Consider the following 23,425-nt stretch of genomic DNA (forward strand, 5'->3'; position numbering starts at 1 on the left):
AACAAGCTGACTGCCCACCTGATGGAAAGTGGTAACCGTCGCCTATAGTAATAATAATAATTTATGTAAACAATGCTCACATTGACGGAAAGATGACAACGACATTTTATTTACATGGAATAATTACTATTTTATTTTTAAATCGCCATCCAGTATCTCTGTATATCCTAAAGTCTGCTTTTGTAGAGAACGCTTATACTCGTAGCATTATGCCCGCCTTTTGTACCACATTTATTCGTAAATAAAGTTAAAATAAATAAATAGAAAAAAAACACTAAATGAAATTATTTAAAAAATCACTTCATATAATTAACACCCCCTAACTATGTAAATCGCAATAAACAAAAAACATTTCAGCTGAGAACCTCCTATTTTTAGTCAGTTTAAAATAAACGTATGTTGTGTGAAAACAATCAAAGTATTAAATTGGTCACATAAACAAGTTACGAATTATGATGTGACGATGACAAACACCTGGCGTTTCCGAGACTTAGTATCGGCTTTTTAACATCGATAATAATCGTTTGTATTGACGCATTCGACGCACGCTAATGGCCCGTTTAGTGCGCCGCACCCCTGAAAGCATTCCTTCACCACGCGATCCTAATATTGCCTACAGACATAAAAGGAATGGCGTTGAATGACGTCGAATATTATTAGTCTAGTTAGATAGCGGTATGCGGTTTTTTTAAGGGACAAGATGGCTTCTCCGATTGGAAAGACCAATACAGACTTATTACCAATATAGATAAATACAAATAAGAGACAAATTTTACTCCGCAAAGAAAATAATAATAATAATGCAACCTTCGTTTTTCTGAAATAAAATGCATTTACAAGGAACAATTATTTTATAAAGTTAGTTAAAAAAAATCAAATTAAATTTTTTTTCATTATTGTTTCTTAATATAGTACTGTAACTTGTAAACGTAGTTTTATGTAATTTTCTTGCGAAACAAGTAAATGATTGAATCGTGACAGAATAGTCCTCAAATTGAAATTTATAAAATGAAGCCATCATTTAAATGTAATGTAATTGGTATATATTGATAGAGAATAATTATTTATAAAGTTAGATAAAAACAACTTATCAAATGGCCAAAATGGTAATCAAAACTGTCTAGCCATTAACTCGCAGCAGTAGATGGTTTTATCCAATAGACATTATTAATTAATTACAATTATGGAATATTTTTATGCTTTGACGTAAAGGAAAGGGAACGGCCGAAGAAAAGATATATAGACTGTATACAAGAAGATATACATAAAAGAGAAGACGAAGACCGCTCACAAATAAATGGGAAAAGACAAACCAATGATCATGTACGTAGTTACCATTTCGAGTAATTATTTATTTTATGTAATCGTTGCTTATTTAAATAAATAGGTCGTAAATTATATTTTATATATTATTTTGAATCGTTAAATTAATAATTAGATGCCTACCATAGACTTCATAGTGTTGTCCATTGCGAAAAAAAATATTCAAATCAACAATTCTAAATCTAACCACGTGCGTCGCAAAAACTCAATGAATCCAAGACACCGTACAAGCGTAGATAGTGCATATTAGATAATATGATTGTGGTCGTACGACGCGTGACGGCATAATGACTCATCATAAGAATTAACTAACGCAAACATGTTCTACCTACTATGTTTGCTGTCCCTAAGTAATCACAACGTTATCTTACAGTGCGCAATGCGTGGAATTACATACAAATTGTAGTTGAAGCCGATCGTAACGTAATTGTTAAACGTCATTAACGAGCTCGTTAATAAAGTTTAACAATCAACGTTTTAACCTTTATTATGCAGAGAAATTGTCCCGTATTAAAATAATACCCTTTGTGGATTGCGGTTGGAATTTAAGTACGCTCCAATTTTATTCGAAACAAAAGCAGCTATCTACGGCGCAGTGCTTTGGGTTCTAATGGGATTAACAGGGAGACATCGCCGATTTAAGGAGAAGGTTGACGTCATTCAGTGTTGTCAGATGAGACTTTATTTTTCCCCATATTTCAAATATTTTTTTTTTCTCCAATTTGATAAGATTGCCTTCATTTTTAACCGAACAGATTTCTTTCTCATTTTCACTGCGTTTTACCCATTGGCGTATTTAAAATAATTTTTCAGGGGAGACCTGGCCCACGATAGACATACATATATTTGCCTATAGTTAAAAACTAGGCTGCTGATCATAGGATAGGCATGCAAATAGGCAACGAAAACAACAACGCTAACTTAATTTTATATAATAATTACAGGGTAAAATATAAGGTTACAAATATAAGGTAATTTGGTGCAATAAAGTGTTAAATAAATAATAAATAATTTCTTAAGGTCATTTTGCTTATTTCTATGTTTGTTTGTAACATTTTACTGAACAGTAAATTAACTATTGTAAAGTGATTCTATGTATTCTATGATTCTATATAAGGTTTATAAATGCCAAAACTCCTAAATAAATTACCCAATATTCTATACATCGACTTTTTTCTCCAAAAATTTCTTCAACAATTCAATTTTTTTTTTAAATAAATATTTTCATCCAAACTTTCGAAAAAAGTGTCAAATCTGGCAACGTTGACGTCACTAGCGAGGTAAACGCACCGTTGCTTGGCGTCGAACGCTTCTAGACGTCATTCTCATTTTAATTAAGGCTAATTGAAACGATCACAGTATGGTGTTAAAGAGTCCGAATTACATAATGTGTTAAATTAATTAAGCAGGCACGCTTGTCTTATTATCACTAAGGAAGTTTACTTTGCGATGGCAAATATTTAAATATCTTTAAAGTTATTAAAAATAAGGCCCGGCATATATAATAGGGATTTTTGTTAGGAACAATAGTTAGTTTTTGTTATTATAGTTAGTTTTAAACTTCCACGTTTAGTTCACATTACAAACATGGTTTGTCAGGTAACAGGAATTATTTACTAGTAAATAAAGTATGGGCAAACGCAGTGTATAATGACCCCACTAGATGGAGTGATGACCATTACATTACAGGGTTTCAGTGGATGCAGCATAGCTAAGGACCGTTCCTTATGGCATTCTATGAAGGAGGCCTATGTCAACAGTGGATGGATAATGGCTGAAATAATGATGATGAAATAAAGTATACCTACATTATGTATGTTTTTTTGCAACTAAGAAGGGAAACAAGGTAACGGCCCACCTGATGGAAAGTGGTAATCGTCACGTATAGACATGAATAGTACCATGGATATAACACAGTATGTACTGTATTATAGTATATATAGTCCCATTAATTTCGCTAATAATGAAATTAGTTATGCCTCTATACTGTAATTTCATTACCATACTCCACCTTTGAAACCGAAACACAGCCATGCAAATATAATTGCTTCACGACAAAAACACGAATGGGACAGAGGTGACCAAGCAGACGACTTTTGTACAAAGGTGCCCTCTGGTAGATAAAAACGCTAGTTTATATAGCTACTATATCTAACACAGTTTATTTCTGCTATAAAGTAGTACATAAATGCTTAATGCGTTTAGGTCTAAAGGTAGGATAGACTTATTTTTTATCTGTGAATAAAAATAGGCCGTATTATTTATTTAGTGATTTTTTTGTTGATTTTACTGCTGGAGGTCCTACTTTTATTGATTATTCTATATATCTGTACATCCTTACTCATATATATGCTACATGCAGTGCATGTATACATGTACTATACAGGATGAAGAAGGACATAGGCAACTTTCTATCTCCGATTTTTTTAATAGGTGAAGATGGAATGGTAACCCCGCCTGCGCTATCGGTATACGCTGGCGGGGTACCAGTGAAGGATGATAGGTGAGGACGAAAGCAGGTCAGTTTGGCCCACAGTGACCAATTTAACAAAAATTAACAACTATGGTTTCCAGGGGGAACCGCGTGGAGGTCGACCTGATAGGGTGTATTGCTAACAATGGACCTGTTAAACCTCATTACTAACAATCCCTTTCCCCCTTCTACCTCGGTTAGTAAACATATCCTGGTCACACAGACGAAATCATGGATAAGACCTACAATACAATTATTATAAGAAAAAAATAATGAACGATGTCCGTTCATAGGAGTTATTTAAAAAAAAAAATATGAGAGGTCTTAAGGTTTCTGAAGGTCGAACTCACTATTGGGTGTAGGTATCTTTTATTATTTATTGTCTTAATACACCATAGACTCGTACACGTGGTATATAACATTTGTTACCCTACTTTAAAATCTACGCATACAAAGTCGCAGACAAGAACTAGTCATTAATAAATAAATTGGGTCGCTTCACACGTAGAATTTAATAAATCCTTTCTTAGCACGATAACCCACCTATTAGACCTTTCGGTTGATCGCTCACCCCTCACCTCGCCGACCTTGATCAGTCGTGCTCACCCTACCGTGGGACAGATAGGCCTCTACGAACCATCCTTTCACGGTTCAATCGGTTACTTGTTTCGCAAGAAAATAACACAAAAATTAACCATGTTTACAAGTTACAACACCATATTAAGGGTTAGACATTACATGTTCATGAAGGAACCTTAGAAAAAATAATATTTCGTATGAAGTCGTAAATTAATAAAATTGAAATCATTAATTTGAACTTAGGCCTTTCTGAAACTAGCCGGTTTATACTTTAATTAAACAGTTTAAAAACACATTTATGAGTGACTTCCAAAAAAAGAAATTCTGAATTCTTCTAAATTTACTTCCTGCGACTATATTACGCGACTAAGTCCAATTCTGAACTGCTATTTAATTAAAATTGCTAAAAGAATTATGGTTCCATTTTTAATTTGTTTGTGAGAAATACAAATGCCGTTTTTTATTACATTGCAAAAAAACTACACGTTGCAATGCAATATTAATCAACTGTAAACACGCAATATTTACAATATAGAGTATTTGTAAGGTATTTGTGAAACAAATCGTTGTATCTTGTATGCATTCACAGTTAAAATCGTATTTCTTGGCGAAGCAATATATACTTATTGAAAATGGAATTCCCCAGCTGAATACATTATCATCAAATACTGATTACCATTTATTTAGCGCCACCAACAATTTATCGAGACCAATAGAACGTCTCCAAAGTCGGGGGGATTGAAGTTTAATAAAGTTGAATCTCCGTGATACTAAAGTTATCTTCTTTTTCCTTCGAGATCAATTCAATGAGCTCAAACAAGATCCATTGTAAGTTGTCGACGAGTCAGCAGACTGTTGTCGCTGTCTTCATTATTATTGGCATTTCATCAGATTTACTTAGAACAGGTACAAAGTTATAAATAAAATAAATAACCATTTTCAATAGACTCTATTATTACAATAGCTGATGTATCCACGAAGATACCATCTTACAATAACCGAAAAGAAATTATTGCACAACTGGGATATAGTATTTGCAGTGCAAATAAAGCATATTCTCTTTATCTCTCTCTCTCTCCTCTCTATAGTAGTTTTGCCTAAATTAGCTTTGAATTAAAAAATATATATATAAAGATTAATAGCAAGCAGTAAGTGCGTTCCGAGAGGCCATTGAAAAGATCTCTAGGTCAACTACTTTTCACATGGCGCGTTATGGCTTCAAAGAATGCACACTCGTATATATGTATATAGGTGAATACAAATTAATTATGTTAAGATAGCTATATACATCTATCTTAAGCATTATTAAACGTTCCGAAGTGGTTATTAGTAAATCCAAAAATGTTCGTTGACATCAATTCCTATAAATAAGTACATTTAAATATGTTGTTTAAAAAAAAATAATAATAAAGAAATTATGCTTGGGCGTCATTTCTTTCAATGTGATGTGTTTATTAGGCATATTATTTTTTCAACTACATTCAAAAAAGAGAAAACAATCGATTCAAACAAATCCAATTGAATCAAATTAAGAACAATTTGATTGAAATTTCCTTGTACTTTTACTTCGATATTAGGTCCCACAATTCTTTTTTTAAATATAAAAAAAAAGATTCATTCAAGGCCGCTTTTTCATACAGCTTGTATTAAAACAAAAAATAACTATCGAGGACAAATGTGAGTGAATGACAGAACTAATTTTTGTTTATAATTATTTGATTAAGGCTGGTCAGCCTAGTGATGAACTAACAACCATATCAAGTAACTGTCAGTTTTAAAACATGATGATACCACTCATCTAGTAACCAAGTAAATATATTCTTAGAATAAATTAATATAATTCTAAGTAAGCTGTCTGATAGATCAACACAAAGTTTATCAGTGACTTGTGATACAGGTCTTAAGCTTTGTACATTAAGAAAATATACCTACCCTTGTACAGTAATATTCTAAAACATAAATACATATAAATTTGTATATGACGTTGAGATTGCCATTCCGTATCGTAGTAAAATATAGGTATTAAAATATTTAAACCCGTCCTAAATACCGGAGATGATTTGGGGTCTTTTTAAACGACTTACAAAAGACAGGAGGTATTCACTTCATTTAATTTTTTTTTTTTTTTTATTATATTGCACAATTACGTTGTCGGTTCTGCTTCGATTTTGATACTTGTCTTGTATTTTTTTTTTGTTGGTACTGTGTTAAACTGGTAATACTAGAAACTATCATTTTTCTTTGCGAAGTAAACTCTACTTGTAAACACGTAAGTTCCGCATTCTAAATTCAAATATTTTCAATCTAATGTGCCTACGAAACATCTCGTTGTTCATAAATGTATGCGCACACCGTCGCGAATTCTGAAATTATTTGGAAATTTATTTTGCCAATGTTATAGTTTACTGTCGTATTGATCCTATATTAATGTTATGATTATTAAAAATATGCTATTTTTAGAGAAAATTTTCAAATTATTATGTATAATGTTTCGGATAGTAACAACAATTGAATAATGCACAACTAATCTGTTCTTTGTGTAATGAAAATCACGAATTGGTTGTTGGAATTATTTCTTACTGTCTGTCTATGAATCTTTGAATAGTACCGATTCTAAAGTCCTTCAGTCATAATGTTATAAGTACGCATATAATATGAATTAATGAGTATCATTCAATATGCATTATACAACATAGGAAATAAATAAAAGAACACAAAAAATATAAGGTTGATGCATAATTATCCGGCGTTTATATCAGTGCATTTTTCATCAGTTAAAAGTAGCGTTTTGTTTATTATATTATATATTTTTGTATAGAAATAATCTTCTTTATTGTGTTAGAAAAATGCGTGTCGAAAACTATAGTAATAGTCGCTCTACCACTTAGAGAAAGGATGGAAAGCAGCACAATCCTTTCGCGATCTTAACGAACTAAGTAATACAAAATACGTTAAAAACAAGATTTACTCAATGGAAGTACGAGTATTATAAATATATTTCTGTATGATAATAATATAATCAAATAATATATTGCGATATTGGGTTTCTAGATTTCTAACGAAAGAGTAATGGCGTCAATAAACGACGGCGGCTATATAACAGTCGTATTATGATGATGCAACGAAAACATATTGAATTCCATATAAATATGGAAATTAAAGTAGGCCGACACTTGACACCCATGACATGCGTATTCATTTATTATTTAAGTATCACTTAGGTAAGTAATTATTACACTTCTAAAATAATTAACATTGCTCTACAAAAAATCGACTTCCATTGTGTCAAAATTAGTTATTTTGATTTCAAAACTAAACCATGGAATCGATTTAGAAAAAAATTCTATGGGATCAAATTGCGATTATATCTTTTCAGATAAAAAAAAAATCTAAATTTCTTTACAATCGACGGAGGTATGCGTAAAAAACATAAAGAGAAAAAAATACAACCCAATTGAGAAACTCGCCTCTTTATGACGTTGTAATTTCCTTTCCCAAAAAATAAACTGTTTTTCTAAAACGACAAATCCCTTCCAATACAAACTATATTAACAAAAAAGATTACTTTATTTCCTATACATATATATGAATGCGAAAGTTTATAACGATGAATAAATGGATGGATGTTTGTTAATTTTTCCCGCAAAAACTGCTGAACTGATTTGAACGAAATTTAGTACACGGAGAGGTTATATCCTAACTTAGCACATAGGATACTTTATACTGATTCACGCGAATGTATCTGCAGGATACGGCTTTATAAAAAGCAGCCATTCTTTTTAATTCTTTTTTAATATAAAGAATTGTAGGCAGTAAAGATTAGTAAAAAATATAAACAAATTATAGATATTTATATTCCCAATTATAACAGTTTAGAAAGGTGGCGTTTATCTTCACGCTAACGCAAATTATTACAGTATAATCCCGATGTTTCAGTTACAATGTTTAAGCAGATGCTTCTAGCCTTTCTGCTGGTAGTGGTCGTATTTTTATCAAACAAAACTAAGAACCAAACGAAACGATTTAGGTAAAAAAAGAAATTGTATTTAAATTGAAATTCATTCGTTACAATTCTTTTTTTTACTATTCAGGCGCTATGAAGTAAAGGCTTCATTCATGCGTCGATTGTTCAAAATATCTGAACATATATGCAAATTTAATACATTCATAATCTGATATCAAGTAAGACTAATTACGAATTGATAATAAAGTTAACGCTTGGCTTAGCATTTTACGAGGCTGTGATGGTGTTCAGATGGAACGAGGGAAACGTGGTGGGGGGTAATAAAGTGTGCGGCGAGACGAGAGACCGCATTGCTCAAAGTAGCGCCAAGGGATTTTATGTGGCCGTTCAAGACGCTCGTAGGTATCACTTGTATCGACATGTTACGAGAAATCCATACGTTGCGAGGGTTTTTCCTATTCAATATCTTGTGCTGTATACATTTAGAAAAGCGGACGTATAAAAGGAAGTAACATTTTACAATTGATAGAAATACCTACATTTTACGGTAACATTTTTCAGTGGCTTATTTTTTTACACATGGAATCTATCTTCTATGCTAGTCTGTTTAATTTTTTTTTATATTTTTATTGATAAATTTGATATCTATGGTATAGAGAAAATATTTTACTGTCCATAATTTAACGTTAAAAATGAAATAAGAAACGGTAAAAAAATAAAAATAGTGAAATGGTTAATAAATAATACGAGTAATAAGTTCATATTACGACTAGCAACAATATCTACGCTATAACTGACAGATTAAGACCTGAGTACTAGCGCAGTATAAAAATATACTGGCGGAGTAGGTACTAGTACCTACTTTACAACTACTAAGTAACTTACTACTACTAAGTAAAAGTACTAGTGATGCACGGTGGACTGTTCTTCAAGGATGATGTTATCCTGGACGACATTAGGAAAGTGGAGAGGAACAAACAGCCTCCAGAAGATGGTGAGTGAAATTATAGAGTATTCTATATGATGGTATTCATGTTCTTTTTTTACAATAAAAGGTAATATTAAAGCATGTGGCCGTGTGATCCTGGCATAGAACAGACCACCCCTTCCTTTCCCGTGGGTGTCGTAAGAGGTTACTAAGTAAAGCTAGTAGCTTTACAACATTTAGGGAAACATAACTGTAAATCCCTAATGATAGTAAATTCCCTTCAATATTTTCCTTTAATTTTTATGGATTTCTCCTAGTTCTATTTCCTGTTTCAAGAGAAAATAGCAAGCATCGTAGGAGTAAACCTAATAGTAAGAAATTCCCACAGGAAAAGAAGACGTCGTGCGAAGGCGAAATAGTCAATTAATCAAATTGATTACTATTCTTTAACAAATGACAACTAGGTATGTTTTAATGAAATAAATAGAATTTATTACGGATTATAAAAAAAAAAACTCGTGTGTAACGATTGTGTACGATGTACGAGTGAAAAATAGAATAGACATTAGATATCGTGCAGAAAATAGAGATTGATTATCGCGTTCATAATTATATACGAATAACTAACAATATTTCTATAATAAACATAGATTAATAAACTTACGCGCCCAAATAACAACAGATACAGAGACTTCGATAAGATTACAACGATAATATTTATCGTACACATAACTATAAAAAGAATTTATCGAGGTTCATTGACAATTTTGCCAAGAAATTTCTGTATCAAATAACTGATAATCATTACTTCCTTATTAATATTATAAATTTGAAAGTGAATTTGTTTGTTACATCTTCTGTCACATTCTTGTCACATTACTCTATGTATAGGTCCAAGAAAGAATTCAGGCTACTTTGTATTCCGGTCATGCAGACGAAGCCGCGGGTAAAAACTAGCAATTAGTGATTTCTACTAAAAAAATATATGTAACTATTATTACGCATAGCACGAAAATATTACAAGTTTAATTTTTTTTAAGATATATATATATATAATTTCACCTTCTTGGTTCTCATATTTTTTTAATATGTGATAATGGAATATTAACCCCACCTGCACTATTGGACGCTTTTTTTTTTTTTACAACACAGGGGGCAAACGAGCATGCGGCTCACCTGATGGTAAAAAACTACCGCCGCCCAATTAGTGATTTCTACTAAAAAGGAAAAAAAATATATGTAACTATTATTACGCATGAAAAACGCACGGTGGAAAATATTACAATGATTGGGATAACTTTTTTTTAAGATATATATATATATATATATATATATATATATATATATATATATATATATATATATATATATATATATATATATTGAAAAAATATGGGGTTAATATATATATATATATATATATATATATATATATATATATATATATATATATATATATATATATATATATATATGTCCGCGAGATCTTTGCATGACCGGTATATAATGTATCTCCTGTACTGTCGTCTGCATAGCAATGAATATTACTTATCTGTAACATATCATGCTGGAGCACCAGTGATGGACGATAGATTAGAATAAAAAGGAAGATCAGTTAATCCATAGTGACGAATTACACTAGAATTAACCACGATAGTTTCCAGGGGGAACCGCGTGGAGGTCGACCTGATAGGGTCTATTGCTAGCAATGAATCAAATAAATCCCATGACTAACAATCCCTTTGCCCAAGTTCTCATGTTAGGTAACAGACTATCGTGACTAATTTATCGTTGAATTCGTCACGATGGGTTAACTGACCTGCCTTTTCATCCTTACCTATCCTCTACCCCTACCTCTCACTGTTAGCTCGTCAGTGTATACCGTAGCCCAAGCGGGGTTACTATTCCATTATCATCTAAAAAAAAAACTGAAAGAAATCCCTTTAAGGGACAATTCTTTCTTGTGTGCATTGTGATTAATACTCACAAAGCGGGAAGGAATTCTTAGTAATGCAAACTATCAGTCCCATTGCTAATAATATAGGGTCAAGTTAAGCACCACATGGTCCAGTCTGAAAAGCATCGTGCTGAATTTCAGGTGTATTCATCACGGTGTTGACTTGCCTTTTCATCCTCAAGTATCATCCCTCACTAGTATACCGTTAGCAACAGGCGGAGTTTTTATTCCATTATCATCCATTAAAAATACTCGCAAAGCTTTAAACAAACGAAAAATAACCTTAAAATACTTTTATTCCATTTTTGTTTTTTCCATTAATATTTCGTTAAAAGGCTATACTGGCAAAAATAAATAATTAACAAATATAACAAATAAAAAATATCAGATAATACCTACATAGATATATTTAACATTAGACAAAAACCCTAAGGCGAAACATCAACAGAAAAGTAAAAATAATGATCCATGTAAGTAGGTACCACGTACAGTGCCCGGTCAGAGCACTGTGATACCTATCAATAACATATAGCCTTTATTAATAATACCTATATTACGACAAACAATAGAAGTTGCTATCCGAAGATGATTATGTAGGGGTGAGACACTACGTGACCGGAATGTACGCGTGATGGATGCCTGTAAAAGCCGGCGAATATCCGCGTCCGTCGTCCGTACTCATATCCGCATCCAATATCCGAAGATATTTTTGCAATTTATTGGTCTGCGTTTGCAAAATAAATGTGATCTCTGAACGATCTTTACATCGAAAAGTATGAGCTTGTTAATTTTTTTTTTAATTATTACTTAGATCTATTGTATTATAAAATGGATATATCGCATCATAATTATATCTTAAAATGATAAATACCTACAGGAATTTCTAATCCTAGATTCTAAAATAAATCTCATGAGATTATCAAATTATACTCAAAGTATATTTTCTTAACTGCCAATATGTCCATTATCTACGTGGACCTTTAATAAGCTTAGGCTTCATGATGATAGGAATAAACTAAAAATAGCAGCCACAAACCATCTAGGTATAAAAAAAGTCTTAAGAGATTAAACAACATGGTTTTTGTTACTTTATTGTGTTCATTTGTTTATACCTACAAATAATTAAAATAATTTGAAATGTCGTTTAGTTGTTGTATATTGAAGTTATTAATCAATTAGTATAAAACAGTGATGTCAAGGGTTCACATATCACCTTAATCATAATGGCTTGATTTTCCTTTAGCTGTTATGATAATTAAAGTTGTCAACATTTTTTTTACATTTATTACATACCCATTTAATTAAGTAATCTCTCACTATTATATACTTGTATATAATATATATTTATATTTGTGCTATTAAGAATGTGTATGTTTATGTATATATTTATTTATATGTATGTATATGAATGATGAATGTGGAAGAAGCGAAAGAGGTTTGTTTGAATCGAAGCATTTATATATATATAATAGTATGCCTCTGTCTTTTTTCTCAATGGCCTCTATTCAAAGGTTATCTGGAAGAGATTGCTAAGCGATAAGGTTACCTTTTGTATTTCTTTTCATTAAAATTACTTAATTGTATTTATTATTTTATAAATCATGCAATAAAGAGTAATATTAAATAAATAAATATTTAAATAAGTAGTTGGTTTAAGTTTTATAATGGGTGTAAAAGAAATGGAAACCCTACTTGCGCTATCGGTATGCAAGACACCTGTGAGAGATGATATGCGAAGATGAAAGCAAACCAGTTGGTTCATTGTCATGAGTACAACAAGAATTAACCATTATGGTTAGGTACCAGGGAGAACCATGTGGAGCTTGAACTAATAGGATTAATAAAGGCATGCTTCAGATAGTATATTTTATATATGTAAATACTCAAGTATTTCTAAGCCCTAAATAAAACTGTTAGACTAATAGAAAGAAATAACATAGGATTATAAAAAAATCTATTTAAGTTTTAAGAAGTGTTAATGTAATAAGTAAAAGTATTTTTATTATATATTATTAAAGGAAAAAACTTATTACACATGATTAGATATGGTAACTATATATGACTAATGTTTCCTATATTAGTCACACATATAATCCTCACTAATAATATTAAATAAGTGTATTAATGTTATTGTTTGTTACCTCTTTGTATTTTAATACCTAAACCTATAGTAATAAATTATAATTAATTAATTTGCTTAACTTTATTAGTAATATGTAAATTTTTTTTCATAACATTATTTCACTGCATCATATGGAGTGTAAATATTGGTCATTGATTTATTAGGATATATCATTAATTATCAATAACTAATTATTTCTAATGGCTATACCTATATGAATTTGTATACAAAAGTATCCTATATGTTAAATGCAAATATGTTCAGCTGTTTAGGCGTGTTTGAGTAAAAAACATCTATACAAAATGTTACATCTATTATATATATTAGTAAAATTTTATCTTTTACATAATTGCAATACTATACATAAATCAAAGCTTACTTCATAGTTGGCTAGGAAAGGATGTTATTCAGTATCAAGTAATAGGAATAAGAAATATACATGTATTATTTAAGACAGAGAAAAACAGGCTATTTTTTGTTCTTATCAATTAATATATTCTCTTTAAGCCAACAAAATTAGTAAGTAAAAGCTAATACAAATAATATAATATTAAACTTTATATAGTTTGATATATATTTACTTATTTTAAATATGAATTAAAATTTAAGAACCACATGCTATAACCTTTCTACACCTTTAAGAAAATAGTTAAATAGATTTAACTGCTGATTAAATTTAAAATTAGGCATCAGACTCTGCTATACAAGGTTTGTTTCTTATGCCTATCATTTATAAAAAAAAAGAATGACAAAAAGAAAAAATAGCTAATGTGAATAGAGTCAAGATACATCAATATGCACAATAGCTTGTTATAATAATATAATTATCAAATATTAATAAATATTGAAAATCCTAATGAAAATGTGGTGTAGGTAAGTCATCTCAGTCTGAAAATTTGATCTAATGTAGCTCTCTACTCAAATGAAGATTACAATATCAATTTCCAAATATAATGCAATTTATAGATTTATTTAATAACATAAAATTTATCAAAGTAAGAAATTGACATTAAATATATTAAAAAATGTGCATTATGGTTAACATTTAGTATTGTTATAAAATAGTCACATAACTATTAGTTGATATATCTTTGAATGTAAAAACTATGCATATGTGTTATCAAAATATACTATTGGCATTTACAACTCATATTTACAGTGACTTATATACATGAGATGTATAAGATCTTTATACAACTCATTGGAGATAAAACCGTGAGTATATAAATATTAATTTAGTACTCTACATAATTATTAATTGATGTAGTTTTACTTATAAAAAAATTGCTTAGCCCCAATAAAAATTAAAGTGCAATGAATTTTTACATCAGTAATTTGAAATTATAAACCTTTTTAACTAAAGACTTGACTAAAATAATATTTTCTATGATTCTTTGTAAGTACTTACACAACCATCCCATAGGCCCCTTCGCCTATATACTGCAGGTTTGTGTACCGAGGCCCAACTTCGAACACTTGGCCTCGGACGATCTCAGCGTTGGGGTTGGTGCTAGTAGCACCTGCAGCCTCAGCCATCGCGACGCTCAGAACTAGCTTAGCACTGAATGATGAGAATGAACTGTTTACTGTCACAGAATCTCTGAATCCGACATGAAATATCACAGGCTACGATATACGACCGTGCCCGCACTCGACAAATCACAAGTAATATTAATAATTAATCAAAACAAACTACTTTAGTCCGACCTACATTATCCACTATGAACAAATCGTCCACTTGTCACTCGCTTATCATCCTTATTCGCAAGCCCGCCCGACAACAGTTGGACACTCCCGTACAGACGCAATACCGTTACAAAAATGAACAGGTTATATATTCCTATCCTTTTCTCATCTACTGACAGCAGTACGTTCGAAAACACAAATACTTGACAATTTTATTCTTATACACATTGGACGAATGAATGAAAGGGATCACCGAGGGATAGCACTGACGGAAATAGATGTTTAATACAAACCAAATAGTATACTGTCGTTTTTAAAATAAAGACGCTGTTATTCTATTTCGATTAGAAACAACAAGTTTTTTATGCATGAATTATTTTGTCCAACCATTCAAAACATAGATTAAGTGTAGTATATTAGTTAATTACTTTATCTGTGTATCAATCCCTTGTCATTCATGAATACGACAGTCATTTTTATCAGTTCATTCAAATATTAATTCTTTCTAGTTCTAGTGTATACCTACCTGTTTCATTCATTGTTCATTCAAATTCTCTTTTCTCTATTATTAGGTATCTATTCTATTCAATTCATTAATTAATATTCAATGCTTGTTTTTGTTTTTTGGCGTTTGCGTGGATAAAAACAATGGTTTAAAATAAATTTCATTCGATCAATTCGAGAAACAATCATAAATTATTACTCTCTATTCGAAAATACATTTATCTTTATCGTTCTTTCATATTCTTTATTAACATGGAAAATTAGTGAAAAAATTGACAGCTTATTGACCTCGCTGTCGAAGTCGAGACGAAGGACTATCGTGCAAATTATCTAGGTATGTCGGTTTGGTCAGCCAGTACGGTTGGAAATAATTGCAACTGCATACACACAAGCGGTCGTTACAATCAACCTAATAATTGGTGTCCAAAACTGAGCAAGGTAATCTTTACTTGCACTTAATTTTTTAGTCCAACAGTTTGTACAATTATTGGGTGTATTTATTACATTTTGTATTCACACAGCTTGATATTATTTCAATAATTGCATAGGTCTAATTAACACAAAACATCCAATTTAATGATTGCTGTTCATGTCAATATTACTTTTAATAAATGTATAAACAAACTAAAACTTTTTATCGAAATCATAAATCTTAAAATGCACATTTTGTTGATTATGCATAGGTATAAAAATATTAAATTGAAATAATTCACCATCACCTCTGGCTACTATTAGCCTAGTCGGTGTATATAAGCTAGTATGCTACTATAAATTAGTTTGGGAGACCAATTTTTCCTCTATTTTTACATGACCTTCTTTTTACCCATACTCATGATCTGCTGATTGACAAAATTATTATTTTTTATAAAAGAATGCTCAAGTGCATGGCTAAGCAGTTTTAATATTTTTCAATACCTATTTATCATTGCATGTGGTAGTTATAAATATGGTTTCCCAAGTAGTATCTTTTATTTGTGAGTGCTATTCTATTAATTTAAATGTTTCATATGCAGAAAGTGTTACTTTATACAGTGACTTCATTACTTTTTAAAAATTGTGCTATAATCTTTATTATATTTTTTTTTAAATAGTGTTTTATTCTATTTTTCTGGCAAAACCCTTTGTGGAGAAGGCTAATATCCAGCAGTGGACTGTTAATGGCTGAAATAATAATACTAAAACAAATATCTTTCAAAGTAATGGAAGTTGTTTATTAAAGATTTAATGAAATAATATTGTTTCCTGATTAATGTTAGATATAATTATTATTATTTTTTCTAATTATTTTGTTCTATTTATTAGCAATATTGATGACAGATCTTACGAAATCATCGAATTTGACTTTGTAATACAGCTGCAGGAGACTCATCTATTATAGCAAACAGTGAGTTATAGCTAAGATTGGTTGCAGGGCGTTGGGTTCCATCATGCTGGTTCGGTTCATCCGTTTAACATTCGGAAACTATTCATAATTTAAAAAAAACTTTTAAATCCAGTGTTTGTAACAAATATGAAAATAAAAAAATATATATTGGTGTAACAATGAGTAATTTCAGTATATTCATATTTTTGTCGCAGCTTTATCATAAATGCTTGTGCTTGTTGTAATAAAGCTATCTGTGGATTTTGGTGAGAATTATGATAATTTAACATAATATAATAAATACTGATATTATTATTGTTATAATATGAAATTTAATCTTTAAGTTCCACACAATCAAGCCTAATCCTCCTGGTCCTGGAATCAGACAATGAAAATCTGAAAAAACAACCCAGAATACTCAAACCATGACCAATTCTAAAAAATTTGTTTCCTAAATTAATTTAACTAGAAATCGAACCTGGGACCTCATTTTTGCATAACAAATCATCATCATTGCACCACAGCTAGTAACTTTTAAATCTACTAATAATGCCTACTAATGTTTCCTTTAATTAAGTAACATAAAATACTATTTTCACTGCTTAATATGTATATCGTATCTATTTTTTAGTCAATGTATTTTATGTAATTTAATTTAGGACATTAAAAATTAGGATAAACAAATTTCATTCCATCAAGCTTTTCATGCTATTTATATATACTGGAATCTTTTGGTAATGCAATATAATAGCTGCTTTTATTTGCATTCACTACATAAATTGTAGCATCATTTTAAATTAATCTTTCTTTTAATGTATGAATATACAGCTTTCCAATGTAACTGTTAGGAATTATGTATACTAAAATACATTCTTTTTGTGTAATGTCTTGCCTAGTCTGATAATGTAAAGGGTCACTGTCACTACTAACACTAACTTATCAATGAATATATACTTACCCACCATATCCATTCTCCCCCATGGCTATTATGTTAAAAATGTAGAATGACTACTCAAATTAATGAAGTCATTTGCCCGTCTGCCTATACTATTTTCATTTTATTAATATGTTATTATAAAACCTCGTACATTGGTAAATTTTAGAATTTACCGACATGTGCTTTTAAATTAAGTTTTATTAAAAAAAAAAAGTTAATTTTTCGAGCATTCTTCAAACCAATCCTAACCTACCTTTCTGATCACGAGTACGACCACCACACACAGACAACATAATTGTATAACATATTAGAATCGAGTTTTTTTTATCGAAAATTGAAAAAAAGATTTCCCATACACTAACGCAATGTTGTTTGAGCATATGTTAAATTGAACATTTTTTTAGTGAAAATGTTCAATTTAACTGGTGGAACATTCTCTTCAAAGGGCGCTAACGGTTTCGATTTCTCTCTGCATGAATGTAATTAATAACATTTCATTCATATATTTTATCATTTTCGCTATTACTATATATTGTTTATATTGTACTATGTATATATACTATCGGTTAACACTACTGATTAGTACACCTTATCAATATTAATCACTATAATTTATATCAATTATACTTTCAGATTATTTTCCAAATATATTTCGTTACGAATACAACTCAGTCATAAACTAGTTAATGTCTTTTTTAATCTGTATCGTAGGTATAATTTAACATTTTATTTTTTTTATTAGTACTATGAGATCGCTATATTTCCAGCACAAGTGTGTGATGTCGGGCGAAACTCCTATCCAGTCTGCTGAGGGGCTGCACACGCCGGCCTACCTCTCGTGGCGCAAGTTGCAACTCAGCCGCGCCAAGTTGAAGGCCTCCAGCAAGACGTCGGCCTTACTTTCCGGATTTGCAATGGTAATCATTATATTTAAGTACTGATTTTACCCAGGGCGTTGTTCACTACTAATCCCAAATATTACGTGTATAATGATTTTGATCATGCCGAATTGAGCCGTTGAAGACAAGTCACTTTCATATTTTATATAGTAAGGGGTTATTAATACGTTCCCTAATAAGCATGTTTTGCTACGCAATAAAAGCGATTTCAATTGTAAAGACATCGAAAAACTACGAGATGTTTCGTGACAATGAAGGATAAATGAATGCATTGTAAATATCGCGTGTTTACATAAAAGCAGTTCTTGACATCAAGGTCGAATAGAAAAACTGCACCTTTAATCCTCATAAAAATAACATGAAGCCAATCCACAGTTACAAAAATAAAATGGTTCAGAATGGGCGACCGTATTCGTGTACTACAATACAGTACAGTCAAAAAATCAGAAAAATTGAGTATACCCTAGTAAATTACTTTAAAGATTCAAAAGTATTTGCCCAATCCTTTCCAAATTGCCTTAATTTTTTTTTTTGAGATTTTTTATTGTAAGTCGAAAAAAATACAAGGCATAAAAGTAAACTAGAATTTTAGTTCTTAAATGTGCAAAAAAAAATGTGTAGTGCATCACGTCTTTCTTGATAGACCACACTCTGAGTATAATAATATACATCACAGTGTAAAAAACTACTTTATATCAATATTTTTATTTATTTATTTTTTTACGCACATTAAAATGTGTATACTGAGCGGATTTAATGCCTCATGCGATTCTCTACCAATCAACCGTTACACTAAACAGAGAGTCAAACACTATGTCTGTTGTCTACAGGTAGCTATGGTTGAAGTGCAGCTGAATCCACCAAACGCGACCGCGGTGCCCACAGAAATGCTAGTCGCATTTACGGTCTGCACCACACTACTAGTCGCTGTTCATATGCTCGCTCTGATGATAAGCACGTGCATTCTGCCCAACATCGAAGCAGTCGGTAACCTCCACAGCATATCTCTTGTCCACGAATCTCCTCACGAACGTTTGCATTGGTACATCGAAATCGCGTGGGCGTTCTCCACGCTTCTGGGCCTTATACTCTTTCTCATAGAGATAGCAATACTTTGTTGGGTGAAATTTTACGATCTCAGCGCCACTGCCGCGTGGTCAGCATGTGTCGTATTAATACCAGTTATGATCGTGTTCTTAGCATTCGCTATACACTTTTATATGTCGTTGGCGACTCATAAGTATGAAGTGACAGTAACGGGGATAAAGGAGTTGGAATTGTTAAAGGAACAAATTGAAATGGGTGATCAGGACACTAGGATGAATAATCTAACGTTGCTAGACCAGAGTCGTATTGTTTGATTAATATGTTTTAATGTTTTTATTACGGAATGTTATTGTAGTTTATTTTAACATAGTGTCGTATCTGTGGCACAAGTGAGGACAAAAGTTACCATTGGGCCTTTTTGAAATTAAAAAAAGAAGTAAATGATTGTGTCTATTTGTATATTATATTTTCACAGCCGAAACATTATAGACAGGTTTAAATGAAATTTGATGAAACAATAGTTCGATAGCTATAATTCCGCCATATTGAATTTGTCGTGACGTCATATCTATTATATAATCTTAGGACATATACAGATAAATTATAGTGTTATCATAAGTCCAATAGAAATCTTATTAGATATGGATTAGGTACATATATTGAATGACCTTAGTAAACAAAACAAATATTAGTTAATACACTTTACATACAAACTGTTTATTGTAAGTTAATATCTACATACAATTTGGAATCCAGTAAAGATTTAAGTCACTTATGGACCTATTGTATAATTGAAACGGTCCCTATTAATATTGTAGGCTTGTGAGACGAAAATGTAATATGTGCCTTGTTTTTGGAAGTGATTTTTTTACACAATTCATTATATAGCTAACAGATACATATGTGTTCAAATTCAATTTTCTAGTTTCCTTTGCTATAGTAATATATGATTTTTTAAATTTCAATAAAATAATAGCATTTCCAATAGAGGGAAGAGGTCTCTGTAACAATCTGCGTTTTCAAAGACTGTAATGTTATAATGTTGTACGTTGTCGACGTAGCGAAGAAATATATGCTCAAATGTACATAGTAATTTTTATTATCTGCTCATAATGATTTCGACTTTATTTAAAAAAAAAAAAACGTATAATAAATGCGGTTATACGTTTTTTTTATTTAACTATTCACGTTGTTTAACGTGGAGCAAAATTATAAATTTTATTAATGACTTAAAGTCACGAAACATTTACAACACTAAATTATAGTAAACTAGCGACCCACCCCAGCTTCGCACGGGTGCAATGCTAATACTAAATATACCTACTTACTACAGAATGTCCTTAAAACCAATGTTAACCGCTTTTTTGTCATTAGACAATACAAACATGATAGGGCGAAGCACGGCCTTCGACGCGCTATTTATAGGATAATATCTTCGGAAATATTTATTTAAATTACATGCTGTAAAGGGTCATATTGATCTAAATTAAATGGATGTATTTAAGGTACTTAATTGGATAAAAATTAATGCTGTATTGCTTAAAATCACTTCGTAAATAAGCCATTCTTTCCCGTAAAATATAGAGGATAAAAAATGATTATTGTGGGTTATCATTAAGAGATAGACATATATCATCGCGCACTTTTTGTTGTCCTTTTTACAATATAGATGTACAATACTGTAGTATATTGTTTTGTTTTATCTCGTGGGGTTCAGCCAGCGTTTGCAATGTAAGCGCAAAAAATGTGTTTATTTACGACATCACATTAGAAATCTCTAAATTTATCAGTGTTTCTCTATAATATTATTATTATTATTATTATATTATGCATGTATTATACATATAAACCTTCCTCTTGAATCACTCTATTTATAAAAAAAAACGCTTCAAAATCCATTACGTAGTTTTAAAGATTTAAGCATACATAGGGACGGACAGACAGAGACAGCGACTTTGTTTTATACTAGGTAGTGATAGTGAAGTGTAGATACCGCCTTCAGGTGACCAATTACGAGGTTTTTCTTTTTTTTTTCCTTATTGAAAACAAAAGTGTCAGTTTGTGGCAATTTTTTTACTTACAAATAAGCTTGATATAATAGAAATAGTAATACTAATTCTATTGATTTAGCTATGAGCTACAATTCAACAACACATATGCAGTTAATTGGAATTAGACATATTTACAAGTATATCTAATTTGCGGATTGAGAATCATAACTCCCACTCGGAGAATCAATTGAGAATCTTTAAATTCTGCAAAACCCAGTTTAGAAATGGTATAGATTATAATTGATCTATGAATGTCATGAATACAATCAATTTTTGACTAGTTATTACTGCCATAGGTGCGATACTACAATTTTCCCTATACCTATAATAATATATTTTTATGCATATGTACTTATCCGATAAAACTGTACTTATCAAGTTATCTTTGTAAGTGCCAATTAATGGACGTTGCCCATTTCGTACAGTGCTCTGTTTACGTTGAAAGTTCTTAGAGATAAGACAAAATGGATGTTCGACTTAGTTTTGATTTCTCAGAGTTTTCATTTGGCGACATACTAGCGTCTAGACGCAGTCTCTTAATATGAAACTAATAATTGCACTCGGACCATATTTTTAAATTATATAGAACTGTCAAAACTAAATTTGACATCAATTATCAACCTGTTTTTTATTAAGAGTATACTTGAGTAGGCATTAGATTGTAAGATTTAATTACTTGACAATATTTTATGCTGAATGGATTCCCAGTTATAAACCCACGAAAGAAATACTGCCTAACATCAGTTGGCAATTTTTTTAAACCATTTTAAAACAAAAGTGATTCTCGTTAAAGTACGTGATATAGTCACACCGGTAGATCGCGTCCTTCTACTGGGACCACACTTACACTCCGATAGAGATGCGGGTTCATATCGGATCTAATTCTTAGGAGAATAAATTCGACGTAATATTTAAGATTTATTGTAGACAATTATATTCCTGTACATGGCATGACAAATGAATCTCTGATCAGTTCCATAGATAAAGTACATATCGTTTCTGCACTTTGTCTAAGGGACAGACTCATCAAAACAAGTGATAAACGAATCAATTTTCTAGATACGTTTCCACTATTACATATAATGGAGTAAAAGTTCTGTCTTTTTCTAAACATATGAATGCGGTAGCTTAAACGTAGATTCTACAAATCGTTTGCAACTTGTTAAGAGAGTCAGTTATACTTGTATTGAAATAGACATAGATAACTTTCTAATAGTAATACATTTTATACACTTAATATTTAATCTATATTACTGAAGTTAAAAATAATAATTGGTGACACTAGACAAAATTACGTAGACGTTTACAATTTTTTTTTTTTTTAATAGATTATTCCAAAGATATTGAAGTGAGGTATTTAACTTAGTTTCATCTTAATATTGAAAATATATCTTTTTATTTATCCAAATGGTATGAAAATTTATCTGGCGCAATAAACTTTCTCATGTATTTATGGAGAACAAGAGGACTTTGTTTAGGTGCTATTTATGTGTTATTTGCACCATTGCTATCTCATATAAGTTATATCACAATATATGAAACTGCTCCCAATGTCCAAAATCACTAATTATCAGGGCTGACAATAGAACCAA

General features: G+C 30.9%; 2 protein-coding genes across 5 annotated transcripts in view; one reads left to right on the forward strand and one right to left on the reverse strand.

The window, feature by feature from the left end:
* Positions 1-15,172, reverse strand: part of LOC113517601 (mitogen-activated protein kinase ERK-A) — a 52,807-nt gene extending 37,635 nt beyond the window's left edge. Inside the window, exon 1 of the mRNA XM_026902320.3 lies at positions 14,755-15,172. Within this exon, the coding sequence (XP_026758121.1) occupies positions 14,755-14,882 (128 nt within the window). The 5' untranslated portion in view covers positions 14,883-15,172. The remainder of the gene's footprint in view (positions 1-14,754) is intronic.
* A 371-nt stretch (positions 15,173-15,543) lies between these two features.
* On the forward strand, positions 15,544-23,155 carry LOC113517326 (calcium release-activated calcium channel protein 1). 4 transcript variants are annotated; one of them, XM_026901980.3, is made up of 4 exons: positions 15,545-15,974; positions 16,839-16,920; positions 18,604-18,753; positions 19,566-23,155. In XM_026901980.3, exons 3-4 carry the CDS (start codon positions 18,616-18,618, stop codon positions 20,094-20,096), a joined length of 669 nt encoding a protein of 222 aa, XP_026757781.1. In that variant the 5' UTR covers positions 15,545-15,974; positions 16,839-16,920; positions 18,604-18,615; the 3' UTR covers positions 20,097-23,155. The 4 variants fall into 4 exon arrangements, with proteins under 4 accessions (XP_026757780.1, XP_026757781.1, XP_026757782.1 ...); XM_026901981.3 differs by having other exon boundaries at positions 15,545-15,870; XM_026901979.3 differs by lacking the exon at positions 16,839-16,920 and having other exon boundaries at positions 15,544-15,974.
* Positions 23,156-23,425: the final 270 nt, after the last annotated feature.

This window comes from Galleria mellonella, unplaced genomic scaffold (genome assembly GCF_026898425.1).
Source record: "Galleria mellonella isolate WM207_F2 unplaced genomic scaffold, CSIRO_AGI_GalMel_v1 utg78, whole genome shotgun sequence".
Lineage (NCBI taxonomy): Eukaryota > Metazoa > Arthropoda > Insecta > Lepidoptera > Pyralidae > Galleria > Galleria mellonella.